The sequence below is a fragment of the Lacerta agilis genome, chromosome 10, assembly GCF_009819535.1.
Source record: "Lacerta agilis isolate rLacAgi1 chromosome 10, rLacAgi1.pri, whole genome shotgun sequence".
NCBI classification, from domain to species: domain Eukaryota; kingdom Metazoa; phylum Chordata; class Lepidosauria; order Squamata; family Lacertidae; genus Lacerta; species Lacerta agilis.
In genome coordinates, this window is record NC_046321.1 from 9,685,952 (window position 1) to 9,701,423 (window position 15,472).

The following is a 15,472-nucleotide window of genomic DNA, read 5'->3' on the forward strand; positions in this document are numbered from 1 at the left end:
ACAGATGGGGCTGCAGAATGTTATTTGACAGCTGATTAGAGCAATCTGATGGAAATGATGACTTAATCACCAGAACAGACGCCAAATTCCCTGATAGAATTCCACCAGGTTAATCTAATTTTCGTGTTATTTTTTTCCCTTTGTGTGTTTGTGCCTGAAATAAACTACTCACCCAGCTTGCTTTCTGTCATACCAACAACTCATGATATTGCTATATGAACTTCATACATAGGCAAAGCTGTTGAGTGCTTTTCAGCTTCAAAGCCAGTTTCGGCAACCTACAGCCCATAGGTTCAATCCAGCCCCTGAATGCCTTTCCCCAGGCCCACTCAGCCACATGCTGCCACCATGTGGTGACTTACCCACAAACCAATCTTCTGCTTAGGGAGCAGAAAAAGAAGCCTCTTAGAAGTTTAGGACATAATCTGATAGGGCCTTGCTTCGTCTATTTAACCCTCCAAAGGCTCAGCATCAATGGATGCAGGTGGCGCTGTGGTCTAAACCACTAAGCCTCTTGGACTTGCCGATCAGAAGGTTGGCGGTTCGAATCCCTGCGACGGGGTGAGCTCCCATTGCTCTGCCCCAGCTCCTGCCTACCTAGCAGTTTGAAAGCACACCCGTGCAAGTAGATAAATAGGTACCGCTCCGGCAGTAAGGTAAACAGTGTTTCTGTGCACTCTGGTTTCCGTCATGGTGTTCCGTTGCACCAGAAGCGGTTTAGTCATGCTGGCCACATGACCCGGAAAGCTGTCTGTGGACAAATGCTGGCTCCCTCAGCCTGAAAGCAAGACGAGCGCCGCAACCCCATAGTCACCTTTGACTGGACTTAACCATCCAGGGGTCCTTTACCTTTACATCAATATATTCCTTCTGCTGCAAGGTGGAACTGCTGCAAATTTGACAGTGTAGTTATTTCACTTAATAACTCAACTTCAGATACATCATCTCAACGAGAGAAGGCAACTAGCAAGTTAATTTCTTCCTGGGTTCCTCGTCAATGTCACCCTACAGGACACGGTGACTTAAAGTATTCTGCTGCCCTAGCTTCCCAAATACAGGTTCATTGGTCTATGGGGATATCACTGTAACATTCCTCTTAAGTATTATGCGGGAATTATTTGAATTCTAAAGGACTAAAATGTCATGCAAAACTGAAGGTGACAAGGAATGACTTGTCTGAAGGAATGACTGAAGGGATGATTCTCAGTGGCGTGAATAGGGAACCTCTGGCACTCCAGGCATAGGGCAGTATCCAGCAAAGTATATCCGCTTATGCAGTGGAACTTCCTCTCTCTCTCTCTCTGTCCTCTCCCCATGCCGTCCCCAGAGGTGCTCCAGAGGGTTGGAGGAACCCCTAGAACAGACTTAGCGTTACAGGAGAGGGAAGGGAAGCTCTGTTGCCCAGCCAAAAGCCGTTGCAGTAGCAGAACTACCTCACTGGATACACACCAAACACTATAGGCAACTCACAATTTACAATTTCTGAAACCTGCTGGCTACTCAACAAGCCTAATGCCCCCTTCCCACTGAACCTCTTGAATTGCTGTCATCTGCTTTGCATGCAGGAGGTCCCGGGATCAACCCCTGGCTTCTCTGGGTCGGGCTGGGGAAATCTCCCTTCCTAAAGAACCACTGTCTTTGTTTTTGAAATAATTGTTATTTGATTTTACAATTAAAAAATTATCACATTACCAAATACATAACCATAGAGATTTCTCTGAATCTACCGACTTCCCACCTTCCCCTCCATGGGTCCTATTGTCAGCATTTTCACCTGCATATTATTACCTAATCCATATTTTGTATCTTTCCATATTGTCCATTGTATTAGCTACATGACAGGTGTTCTTAAAATCCCGCCAATGTTTTCATCTGCTTACAGTGGTCTCCTAAATCAATTATAAATCTTTCCCATTCTTTCTTGAAATTACTGTCTTCTTGGTTCCTGAGGTTTCCGGTCAGTTTTGCCATTTTGGCATATTCTAACAGCTTGATTTGCCATTCCTATCTGGTGGGGACTTCGTCTTCTTTCCATCTTTGGGCTAGTGGCATCCGTGTGGCTGTAATCGCATACATATAAAGTAATTTCTGCTCCTTTGGGGTGTCGTTATCTACAATTCCTAATTCCATCAGCTTCTGTTTTTTCACAAAGGTTGTTTTAAGCATTTTTTTTCAATTCGTTATATATCGTTTCCCAGAAAGCTTTCGTTACCTTACATGACCACCACATACGATAAAAGGTACCTTCTTTCTCTACCTAAAGAACCACTGTCAGTCAGTGTACAGTAGATGCTCAGGTTGTGAACGTGATCCGTGCGGGAGGCACGTTTGCAACCCGCAGTGCCGCGTCTGCGCGCGCACAGGTGCGTGAGTGCCAAAAACCCAGAAGTAACCCATTCCGGTACTTCTGTGTTTGGCGCGGTGCGCAACCCGAAAATGCACAACCCGAAGCGTCTGTAACCCGAGGTATGACTGTATACAATACTGAGCTAGATGGACCAACCGTCTGAATCAGTATAAGGCAGCTTACTCTGAACAGGGGCTCCCAAACAAAATTGTAATGGGAGTAGTAATAGTAATAATAATAATTTATTATTTATACCCCGCCCATCTGGCTGGGTTTCCACAGCCACTCTGGGCAGCTTCCAAATATTAAAATACAGTAGTCCATCAAACATTAAAAGCTTCCCTAAACAGGGCTGCCTTCAGATGTCTTCTAAAAGTGTGGTAGTTGTTTTTCTCTTTGACATCTGGTGGGAGGGAGTTCCATGGGGCAGGTGCCACTACCGAGAAGGCCCTCTGCCTGCTTCCCTGTAACTTGGTTTCTCTGTAACTTGGCTTCTCGCAGTGAGGGAACCACCAGAACGCCCTCGGCGCTGGACCTCAGTGTCCGGGTAGAACGATGGGGGTGGAGAATTTTATATATGGAAAACGCCCCAAAAGGCTTAGCAAGCATGGTGCCCTTCAGGAGTTTTGGACTAGCAGCTCCCATCAGTCCCAGCCTGCGTATATAAAGGCCAGGGACCATGGTAATCTACAATACCCAGAGGCTGCCACATCGGCTTCCGCTTCCCTGGTAGGTTATTTATCCCAGTAAGTACATTTAGGGGTTATTCTTGCAGGGTCTGCACTGCCTGCAAGGGAAGCACTCTTGGAGAATCCATCAGCAAGCTTTGGTCAGGTGGGATGACATGCACACACACACACACACACACACCCCTCCCTGTTTTTAGCACGCCAGTGTCACATATTGCAAAAACCACTTACCTGGAGAGATAACCATAAGTGCATTGCTTTATGGTGTAGAACTACAATAACTGCTTTTTTGATAAGGCATGATATCTCGGTGACACGCTTCAGGTTGGAGGTATCTAATCTGAAGTCAGTTATATATCATCTGTAATCGCTTTTTCTCTTTCTTTCCTTTTTGAAAGCAGAGGACTATTTTATTATTTTATAGCCTGCAGTAAGACAGGAAGGATATAAAATGCTTGGCTTATTTCCCCATTGCTCAGCGTGGAAGCAAAGACTTCCCCCCTCTTTGAGCCCTGTCCCGTTAATTTTCTTATTCATTGCACACCTTTCTTGGATTCCTCTGACCCACCTTTTCTCTCTGCCTGCCCGCCCCCTTCCTTCGCGCTCTTAAATATTTTATTGCCAGAGCGCTCAGAATATGTACTGTCGTGGCAGCAGTCTCTGGAGGTCAGCTGCGGGTTTAATAATAAGATGTGAACCAGTGACTCTGTAAAAACCCACTTTGGGTTCTCAGTGGCGCATGTTTTATTGAATCCAATGTTAAAGGCAGTTAACTTATCAATTGGTGATTGCAAAAGGTTAAGGGAGCTTGTAACATGAATCCTCTTATGTAAAGGAAAAGAGGGCCAATTTAGGTGTTGCACTGTGGGGCGGACGGGAGAGCCTTAAAGAAACTCCCTTCAGCGCGCCATGTGCTGCCTCATGCGCAGACACACTATTTCTACACTCAAGTATACTGCGGTGCAGGCAGCAGCCATGTCGGTGCCTCTGTGCAGCTCACCTGTGGCGCATTGCTGCAGCACCTAGGAGGAACCACATTTCAGCCACACCAAGTGCCTGTCAGGAAACGGCCTCTACTCACAAGGAGAACCCTGGCAGCGACACATGCCCGACTGGCATGTTCCCTTCTTCCTGGACGATCGTTCGGGAGCATATTATCTTCTTCAGCCCCCGGACATCATAGTGATTGATGTGGGAGTACATCAACACGCACTTAGGCATCCGCAGAGGTTTGCGCAGTTGCGTAACAGACCACAGCAACCAGCATGTTGGCTAACCTACTTTATTACATATATACACACAGAGACAGAGCACTTCAACATGGCTCCCTCTCTCTCTAGCGTCAGGCAGCAAAGTGAAAGAACAATGGACAATAGTCCTACTTCAGGGGAAAACAGTAAGACAAAACATCCTGTCTACGTCACTTCCCACTGTGGAAACAACACACCAACAAAACACAATAAACCCATGACTGCACACAGGGAATGAATCTTGCAACGGTGCCTTGGTGGAAAATCAGATCTGACAGTCCAGGAGCTTTATTGAAGATGGGGGGGAGCAAATTTTAGGACACGTTATTTCTTATTCACTGATTTGAAGCATTTTTACCTTGCTTTTCAGCTCCCAGACTGGCTTACAAAGACCGATAATAAGACAGTCCTTGCCCTCAGGCATACAATTTAAAGAAACAACACAAAAGGGAAAAAATGGACTGGGTGGAAATCAAACTACGGAACTTGATAGAATTGACTAAAATGGCCATCTTTCCCCAATATGGTTTATTTTATTTTCCTTTGCTGATGCCGCAAATGACAGCCTGGCCACCATATTGCTCCCTCCACTGTGTCCCATAACTAGTGTCGTTCCAAGGCATTATGGGAAGAACATGGCAACTGACACACACACACAAAAATGGTGGAGAATACCTGGAGGAAATTCTGTAAAGCAACCTTCTTTTTCTCAATTGGCAAGAAAAAAGGAAACTCTCTGACATTTTCTGAGGAAGAAAAGACACCTCTGAGAAATGTTGACTCAGCCCACCAGCCCATTTAGATTTACCTACAACTATAAGTGCATCCAAACATAGGTTCAAGGCTAAGCTAAAGTTAGACTTTTCAATATTGTTGGCTGGATTGTCTCATGCAATTGGCCTGTGGGGTTCCAAGAATATTTGAGGAGTTTATCAATAAATAGGAGGGGCAGAACACTGGCTGGGTAGCCACTTTTTAAAGGACACACCCTGGTTCATGCATTTAGCCAGTAGAAAAAGTAAGCTATGCCTGCCACAGTTTGGTCAACTCCGGCAAGATCTCATCTTATCTTTTAAATTTATAAAATGACAACCACTTTCTTGTTTTCAAAGTGTAAACCTCTACATTCTTAATCACATTTGTTGCAATTATCCACATTTTTTTGTTATCATCCCAGATCTCTTCTTGTCTAAGTTGTCGAGTTCATATCTCCGTTTATCATAATCATCTTTCATTTGTTCCTTGTCAGTTTCTGCAAATTATCATTTTGGTATTGGAAATGACCTGCCATTCCTCATCATGGTGGTGATTGCGACTGGTACTAACTACCAAACCATCAGCAAACTTTGTTGAATGCCAACTTCCTTCAAACATGCTGGTTTTGGACAACATTGCACTGATCATCTGGGTGTCTGGAATGCCCATGTGAATCCAGAAAGTGAGGAGCCTATCACAAACCAACATCCGTCTCAGCGGCGAAGCATGTGCCTGTGCTGCTGAGGGTGGGCGTGCTCCCAAGGGGGGGCCGGGGGGGTGGAGGGTGCCCTCCCGGGCGTGGGATAGCCGCTCGGGTGCACAGAGATGCACACGCGCCCTGCAGCCGGGGGCAGAGCGAGCCGCCGATGGCGGACATTCGGCACACCGTCTGCCCGCAACTCCCAAGCCTCCCCCAGCTGTCAAAACGAAGGAGGAAGGGGGGGAATGCTGCCGGCAAAGCGGCGCAGCTCCCCTCTTCCACCGACGGCTCGGGGTAGGCTTCAGAGTCGCAGGTGGGTGGCACACCAAATGTCTCCCCCCTTCAGCAAGACACCTGGGGCAAACTGCCCCCTCCTCCGCCCCTGATCCCTCTCCCAATCACGCCCTAGTTCATGTTCCTCCATCTAAAAGAAAGAAACAAAAAAAGAGTAAAGAAGGAGAAAGTTGTTGTTGTTGTTCAGTCGTTCAGTCGTGTCCAACTCTTCGTGACCCCATGGGCCAGAGCACGCCAGGCACCCCTATCCTCCACTGCCTCCCGCATTTTGGCCAAACTCATGTTAGTAGCTTCGAGAACACTGTCCAACCATCTCATCCTCTGTCATCCCCTTCTCCTTGTGCCCTCCATCTTCCCCAGGCACCCAAGCAAGTCCTTCTCTGAGTAGCGCCATTGCTGGGAGCTGCAAGTGAGGAGAGTGCTGTTGCACTCTGTTCCTGTTTGTGAGCTTCCTGCTTGAGCATCCTGTTTCTCCACCGTGAGAATGGGATGCTGGACTGCTATGTTCTTACTGTCTATCATCCCTTAAGAATGGCTTCCATATCAGAACTTGGAGGATCTCTTTTATTACAATTGCTTCCTTCCTTCATTTTGTTTGTTTGTTTGTCCTTTCAGTTGTCAGATCCACTGAATAATTTCCACTGCCAGCTCCAGGTTTTAGGTGACCTCCCTCCTTGCATGAACATCACTTGTCCTTTCTGTTGCTCTTTCTTTGAACCCAACCTGCACTGCTGCCCAGAGAAGGAGGGTAGAGAGCCGGTGTTTGCTGCTGCTGCTCCCTGATCCAGATGCTCTTCCTGGGCTTAGAAGGGAAAAGTGGGCATGCAGCAACACCTGAGCAGGTAGAGGAGGAACAGGGCAAGGAGGCTGTATGAGTTGGCAGAGGGTCCTCTGTTGGGTGCAGGCCTCCGAAAGTGCACCGCAGTGCTGACCCCCCAGGCACCAGCTGTGCATTTAATTCAAGTGTGAGTTTAGCCCCCCCAAAAGCAAAATACTTATTGAAATATGGCAACCCTAACTATACTTTAGAAGAGTAAAGATGGTGGTGTTTGTTCTAAAATTAGGGTGGTTGTTCTTTGTTTAAAAAAAAAATGTATAGGACAACTTGGATTATAAAACCAAAGGTAATATGACTGTATATTTTCCTTTCTTACAAAATGGGTCTATTTTGGGACTGCTCCAAAACATATGAACCAAAGTAGTCAATGGATCATCGAATGGGCGATAAAACAATGAATCACAATGCCACTTAGGTAAATACCGAAATCTGTTCAGACCCACTCAATCTGCATTCCTAACATGCCAATTTGCTTGTGCAAATAAGCCCGGTATTGACCCTCAGTGGGTAATAATAACAATAATCAGAGTATTGAAACCCGATCTGTTAGGATGAGTCTTGTGGGCATGATAATTTGAGCTTTTTAAAAGCTTGCTAGCTGTTAAACCAATCTGTTAATGTTTCCTTTTAGGGGAAAAACCGACAGTGTTTGGAACTGATGCCTTTTGGATTGCTCGCCTGTTAAATAATATACTGTGGATTGAATCTCTGTCCTATCTAGCTGAATAATGTCTATGCTGACAGGCACAAGCTGATTAGAGTATCATACAGGCTTCTCCCCTAGCCGTTCTACCCAGTATGTTTAGGCGACGCCATGGTTTGGATCGAGGACACGGTCTGACACGGTCGAGATGTGTTCTGCCAATGAGCTACAACTGCTCCCCTACTAAGTATTGATCATGCCTCCCACGTAACTCCCCCCAATGGCTACAACACGTCCAAAGCAAATGAAAAATTAAGCATGTTTGACTTGCGGCACTCCAACCCGCTTTACTTTCTTTTTGTTGTCTGTTGTTTCCAGATGCATCATCCCATTCAGATGAAACCGGCAGATAGTGAAAAATCCAACGGTAGGTGGTCAAACTGTTTCATACTTAAATGTTGCCCTTTCTTCTTCTTCTTCTTCTTCTTCTTCTTCTTCTTCTTCTTCTTCTTCCTCTTCCTCTTCCTCTTCCTCTTCCTCTTCCTCTTCCTCCTCCTCCTCCCTCTCCTTCTCCTTCTCCTTCTCCTTCTCCTTCTCCTCCTTCTTCTCCTCCTCCTTCTCCTTCTCCTTCTCCTTCTCCTTCTCCTTCTCCTTCTCCTCCTCCTCCTCCTCCTTCTCCTTCTCCTTCTCCTTCTCCTTCTCCTTCTCCTTCTCCTCCTCCTTCTCCTCCTCCTCCTTCTCCTTCTCCTCCTCCTCCTCCTTCTTCTTCTTCCTCCTCCTCCTCTTCTTCTTCTCCTGGTGGGGGGTTGGAAAGAACAGGCTGTGTTGTTTGTTAAACTATGGGATTTGCTTCCACAAGTGGTAGTGATGCTCTCCAACTTGAATGGCTTTCAAAGAGGGTTAGACAAGTTCATGGAGCACAAAGCTGTCAATGGCTACTAGCTATGGTGGCTGTCTTTTGCCTCTGCTGGCAGTCACAAGTGGGGAGAGCGCTGTTGGGCTCGAGTCCTGCTTGCGACATTCCCATAGGCATCTGGTTGGTCACTGTGAGAAGAGGATGTTGGACTAGATGGACCTTTGGCCCGATCCAGGAGGACTCCTATTACGTTCTTGTTATGTTCTCATTACACACTTGGTGGCCCCATTCATGGCACTGTATCAGGTCTAGAGAAAACACAGGCCTCTCTTGAACTCCCATTTACCTCCACAAAGAAGAAGGGAAGATTCAAAAGAAGGAATCGCCAGGATGACCCGTATGCTATGGCAATCTGAGTGTTGATGCAATTGTCCTGTGGTCATCGCTTCCCTGAGAAAATTTCTCCGTCTCCCTTTGACCATTTCCCATCAAATAATGAGACACTGCATTTGGGGATTAGCAAGAGGTGGAGTTTTGGGGAAATTCTTGTGGGTAGAATGTGGGGTTTATGTTGTTGCTGTTGTTGCACATACCTTAACTTTGATGTGGCCAAAGGAAGTTTGTGAGTGTCTTTTCTTTCATTCTACAAATCATCCCTGCAGTGGTCTGCGTTCGGTAGCCTTTCTGGGTGCCCACATTTATGGGAAAGCCCAGCTAAGGAGATCACACGGCTTTGAAAAAGTGTGGGATGGGCAGGCTGCAGACCCCTGGGAGATTATTGTACACCTGATCGCAAACATTTGGCCACCTCATAAATAAGGTAAGCGCAAAGTCTGCTAAAATTAAAATATAAAATGATTTCTCAAGTATCCCGAAAACTTAGAGAAAATATTGGGTGCCCCCCCTAAATATTTTAGGGGAGGGGCTGAAGGGACTCTTTTACCTCTCGCCCCAATAAAATATTGCTTGGTTTGCAACCGACCTCAGCCTATGAGTAAAACAACTTTCCCCAACCTGGTGCCCTCCAGGTGCTGTTGGACTCAAGCTCCCATCAGCCCCAGGCAGCATGGTTACTGGTTGGTGATGATGGGAGTTGATGATGGGGAGGGCACAAGGCTAGAGGAATCTCTAGGGAGATCAGCCATTAAGAACTGCCCAACCGCCTAGGAAGCAACAGCCAGAAGATATTCTTGCCAGTAAGAGCCGTAAGTCTGAACCCACTTCTCTGGTCTGAGCCAGGAAGGGATTCTGCTCTCTGCTATTTCCTCCTATGGAGACAAGGTTGACTGGTACCCAACTATGGCAGACCAACACGGCTACCTACCTGTAACTGGTACCCATTGGGACTGGTAGGTTGGAAGGCAGGGAGACCAACAGTAGATGGCGCCACAGCCAATGTCAGGCTGAGCCACGCCCTGGCTGGCTGTAAGATCTGTGTGGAGACTGAGGTTGGTGAGGCAATGCCAGATTCCCCCCCCCCCTCAGAAACCAGCCTCCACTGTACAGATTCACCTTGCCTTGGCTCTCCTCCCTCCAGGTTGCGCAGGACCAGGACAGAAACCAGGTCAAAGGCAGCCCTATTGATTGGGAGGCATCTCTGTGACATGCAAAACATGCAGCGAGCTTAAATGAGTCTGAATTGTGCCAAGCAGGGTTTGGTTTTTAATCTAGCCCTGCTGCTTGGCCCCTTGATTCCTATAATTTGCTAAGAGGCATGTCAAAGAAATCTCCTGCCTTCTTAGATTGCAAGAACTTTGCTTTTCCCTCATGGCAGAAATAATCATAGCCGCTTCCTTCCAGCAGGCATCTTTGCTCTTCATTAATTAGTAATCAGGGCAGAAGCCATGCACTTAGAGATTTAAATACCTGCAAATGTAAATGATGACTGGGCCCTAAATCTCTCTGCAGAGTTAGAGAGGCGTTCTTTCATTCTTTCTTTCTCTTTCTTTCTTTCTTTCTCTTTTTTTGGGAGGGGGGTTAATTATGGTGCTTCCCATTTTCTCATTTCTCCATGGATCCTGTGAAGTTCAGAAGAATATTAAGTCTTTGCGCTGTCCGTTTTGACAGCACAAAAAAATTGCAAAGATGTTTTGTTTTTTTAAACCGTATTGTGGCTAGCATGTTTGCAACGCTGGCTCGCTGACCCGTCAAAGATTGTAAATTTCCCGCCTTGTTGTTATTGTTGGCATTGGTGAAATATTGCCAAGTGTTTCATAAAGTTGCTCCAGGTGTAACTCCAGCTGTGGGCAGTTGGAATGATCTTGGGGGAGGGGTTCCTCCAGGCATGCCAGCCACCAATTAATCTAGCCCCCCTCCCCCAAACACACATTTGTGCTATCTGAAAGTGCAGCTTGACACGATGAGCTCAACCAATGCTCCGGATCTCCCTACACAACGAGCTTCTTCATAGGCAACGGAATTGCCTTTTCCTCTCCTTGACACTCCATAAATTACGCGGTTGAGTTTCCCACATTTGGGGAAATCGCCTCCAGAAAAGCTTGGGGGCAGGTGCAACGGGAGGAGAAGGGATGGAAGCCAGCAGACTGCCTCCAATAGTAGAAGTAAGACACAGCCATCATGCCTGGTAACTGCTGATAGTCTTTCCTAAACAGCCTCGGTCTTGTATACCTGAAGGAGTGTCTCACCCCCACCCCCAAATTATTCAACCCAGGTACTGAGATCCAGCTTTGAGGGCCTTCTGGCGGTTCCCTCACTGCGAGAAGTGAAGTCATAGGGAAGCAGGCAGAGGGCCTTGTCAGTAGTGGCACCCGCCCTGTGGAATGCCCTCCCCTCAGATGTCAAGGAGATAACTATATAACCTTTGGGAGACATCTGAAGGCAGCTCTGTATAGAGAAGTCTTTTAATGTTTCATTATGTTTTTGTGTTTGTTGGACGCGGGTGGCGCTTTGGTCTAAACCACTGAGCCTCTTGGGCACAGGTCCCCAAACTAAGGCCCGGGGGCCGGATGCGGCCCAATGGCCTTCTAAATGCTGCCCGCAGACGGTCCGGGAATCATTGTGTTTTTACATGAGTAGAACGTGTCCTTTTATTTAATGCATCTCTGGATTATTTGTGGGGGCTGCCTGGTGTTTTTACATGAGTAGAATGTGTGCTTTTATTTAAAACGCATCTCTGGGTTATTGGTGGGGCATAGGAATTTGTTCATATATTTTTTTTTCAAAATATAGTCCGGCCCCCCACAAGGTCTGAGGGACAGTGGACCGGGCCCCTGCTGAAAAAGTTTGCTGACCCCTGCTCTTGGGCTTGCCGATCGGAAGGTCGGCGGTTCGAATCCCCGTGACGGGGTGAGCTCCCGTTGCTCTGTCCCAGCTCCTGCCTACCTAGCAGTTCGAAAGCATGCCAGTGCAAGTAGATAAATAGGTACCGCTGTGGCAGGAAGGTAAACAGTGCCTCCATGCGCTCTGGTTTCTGTCACGGTGTTCCGTTGCACCAGAAGTGGTTTAGTCATGCTGGCCACATGACCCGGCAAGCTGTCTGTGGACAAACGCTGGCTCCCTTGGCCTGAAAGCGAGATGAGCGCTGCAACCAAATATTTGCCTTTGACTGGACTTAACCGTCCAGGGGTCCTTTTATGTTTTTATATTTGTTGGAAGCTGCCCTGAGTGGCTGGGGCAACCCAGTCAGATGGGCGGGGTATAAAGATGATGATGATGATTATTATTATTATTATTATTACTACTACTACTGCTGCTGCTACTACTACTACTACTATTCCACATGTGCGAATGCCTGAAACTGTAGCTGCAGAAGGTAGGACTGTCGTACATCCTCCTTCCTTGAGTTCTCAGGATGAACTCCTAATTTGGGAACAAGGAACAGGATTTGGCCATCACGCTTTATTCTGAGCTCCCCCACCCCCAGTGGCCCTCTTGGCTGGTGGGCAGAACTGTCCATCACCTGATGTCACTATGAAACCAGATGACCCCAAAGAGCATGTTTCTCCGCAGGTGCAGCTCAAGACATGCTTGCATTCAAGCTGGCGAGTCAAAGGAAGAATCAGTAGCGTGCTGGCCTAAACAGATCTTGAAATCTATCTGTAAACATGGGTGCTGATGTATAAGCCGCTTTTACTCATATGGAAAGAGTTAACAGCTTTTCTAGAAATCAAAGGGTTGTTTTTTTTAAATAATAATAATAATAATATATTCTGAGCGGGTGGGCGAGGGGGAGGAAGAAAGGGAGAAATTTTAAATCCCTGCTTGTAAGCCTGCAAAAACCCCAAGCGTACAATCTGTCCGTGTCACACCTGGATCTAAATCTGCCTGAATTAATTAGCAACTTCTTCCCCCTATGTGTTAGCGCTAACATATGGCATTTAATTACTACTTTCAATTCAGCACTTTGTTCCTTTTAGAATTTTGAAATCTTTTTCTTCTGCGGAGTCGGAACACGGCGGGGTCCTACCGGGCTCCGCTTCTCGTAGCAGCAAACTTTTAGCGAGGGCGGGCTTTTGTCTGTTGAGGGAAAAAGAGACTTGAAACTGGTGTTGGCGTGTGCCACTAATGCAGCGGCTTGACTTCACCAGCGGAGGTGCGGTACGTTGTCTCTCAAGGCGGACGGGTGCCGACCAGATCGGAGAAAGGCACCAGAACTCTTATTGTGATGCATTTAAATTGGCACTGAGCAGGTTACACAATGCCGACCCTACCATGAGGCAGAGTGAGGCGGCTGCCTTGGGTGGCAAATGGCGGAAGACAGAGCTTTTTGTGAGCTACTCAGATGTAGTAGAAGACACTGTCCCAACAACAGTGCTTAAGGAAGGTTCAGTTGCTGCCAATCTGGTTAGTTTTTGTACATGAAATGTGAAGGGATAGCCATATAGATGTTTGCCTCAGGCAGCAAAATGACTTGAGCTGGCCTTGCTGGTAAGTGATTCAGTAGCATGGTTTCCACCAGCTGGTGTTTTGACCAAAGAGCAGGCCTTATTATTATTATTATTATTATTATTATTATTATTATTGCATATACTGCCCTTCATCCAAAGATCTCAGGGCGGTTCATGAGATAAAAACGCAGGATAAAAGTAATACATCGTTTAAAAACAAAGCACACACACACACACGAACACATTTTGTGATGGCCTGGGAGTCAGACTCTGATGCTGAACCTGAGGGATCCCAGCCTGCACAGGATTCCCCGCCTCCAGAACCAGCTGAGCCGGGGCCAGGGCTTGAGCCTGAAGGATCCCCACCTGTGCTGGATCCCCAGGTGCAGGCATCAGCAGAGTCTGCTCTGGCTCCTAGTGGGAGGGAGGACCCATTGCCTGCAGGTGCTCCACTCCCAGCCTCTTCAGAGGAAACTGAGGCAGCCCCTGGGTCCAGTAACCCACCAGCCTCTCCTGAGCTGCAGAGGCTCAGGACAGTGAGGCGAAGAGAGCTAAGTGCCTACAGGAGGAGTGCTCGCCTCCAGGCCCGGAGGAGAGGCGAGTCTCCGGAGGATCGGGGCCGCCCTAAGCATAGGGCCAGATAAAAGCCAGCCAGACCCAGCCCAAGTTGCACGAGCAACTTAGTTGCAAGCGTGTGCTCAACCTGCAACCTTGTGCCTGAACCTGCCTTGGACCTTGACCTGCTCCCTGCCTCGCTCCCCGCCGGACTGACCTCCTTTGGACCCCTAGACCCAGGACTGGACTTGGACCTTGCTTCACGGACAAACCCTTGGGGCCAGCACACATTTAAAAGGCCATAGAATATTAATCAGCCTAAGGTCTGTCTTAAGGGGAACATTTTCACCTGGCACCTAAAGGTGTATAATGAAGGTGCTAGGCAAGCCTCTCTGGGGAGAGCTTTGCACAAATGGGGAGCCGCTACAGAGAAGGCCTGTTCTCGTTTTGCCACCCTCCAGACATCATGTGGAACAGGCACATGGTGAAGGGCTTTAGATGATGAACGCAGAGTCTGGGTTGGATTGCAGTGGTACCTCAGGTTACATACGCTTCAGGTTACGTACGCTTCAGGTTACAGACTCCGCTAACCCAGAAATAACGCTTCAGGTTAAGAACTTTGCTTCAGGATAAGAACAGAAATTGTGCTCTGGCAGCGCGGCTGCAGCGGGAGGCCCCACTAGCTAAAGTGGTGCTTCAGGTTAAGAACAGTTTCAGGTTAAGAATGGACCTCCGGAACAAATTAAGTACATAACCAGAGGTACCACTGTATATGGTATTCATATCCACTCAAAATGACAAGTAGGCAGATTCATGGAGGATAAGGCTGTTGGTGCCGGCCTGTAGTGATGGCTGTAGTTTGCCTCCAGTCTTGGGGACAGCACGCTTCTGAATATTAGTTGCTGGGCAAGATTCTGGTTGGCCAGTGAAGGGAACAGGTTGCTGGACGAGATAAGTCTTTGGCCTGAGCCAGCAGGGCTCTGGGAGTATTACATTCAAAATGTAATGAAGATTAATAAGTAATTGTAAATGAGTCACATCCATTGCTCCACGTGCTTTTGCTTTTCGCCCTGCCCACCAGAGGCACCTGCTCAGGCTGGGGGGGGGGGGGATTCTCCACAAGAGTCGTGTAGTCCAGCCTCCTGCGATGCAGGAATCTTTCACCCAACAGGGGACTCAAACCCACAACTCTTAGATTAAGAAGTCTCATGCGAGCTCAGAATGTGGTGTTTGAGGTAGAAAAAAAAACGTTGCCCAGCCCCTCCGTCACCACTTTAAAAATCAGTAGGGATCACAGGGTTAGATCCTGTGAGAAAGGAGGTTGGCTGGTGCTGCTTCTCCTCTGCTGAAAACCAGGTCAGTTTGTGCATTGTTACTTCAGAGTCAATGCGTCTGCTTCCTTCCGATGATCTATCAGCAGCAATTGCGAAATAGGGGTGCTGATCCATAGCTATGTATTGGTGTGTGTCTGTCTGTGTCTGTGTGTTGTTGTTGTTGTTGTTGACTCTTGAGTCACTTCTCTTGAATGCAACGTTTTGTAAAAGATATACAGTATACATGAGCTGGGTGTTTAATTTACTATAAAATCAGCCTCCAGCTGAAAACCTGTGAAATCGTTTTAGTTAATTTGCCGTATTTATCAGTTTACCAGCGAAACTTGAGCAGGCCAGTAGGGAATTCATCATCTGCAGCAGTTT

The 15,472-nt window shown here is 47.3% G+C and overlaps 1 protein-coding gene across 22 annotated transcripts in view; it reads left to right on the forward strand.

The window, feature by feature from the left end:
• CELF2 (CUGBP Elav-like family member 2) overlaps positions 1–15,472 on the forward strand; it is a 515,803-nt gene that overhangs the window by 414,357 nt on the left and 85,974 nt on the right. For all 22 annotated transcript variants that reach the window (XM_033161679.1, XM_033161682.1, XM_033161683.1 and 19 more), the window contains one exon: positions 7,896–7,944. In XM_033161679.1, coding sequence (XP_033017570.1) covers positions 7,896–7,944 — 49 coding nt within the window. The remainder of the gene's footprint in view (positions 1–7,895; positions 7,945–15,472) is intronic.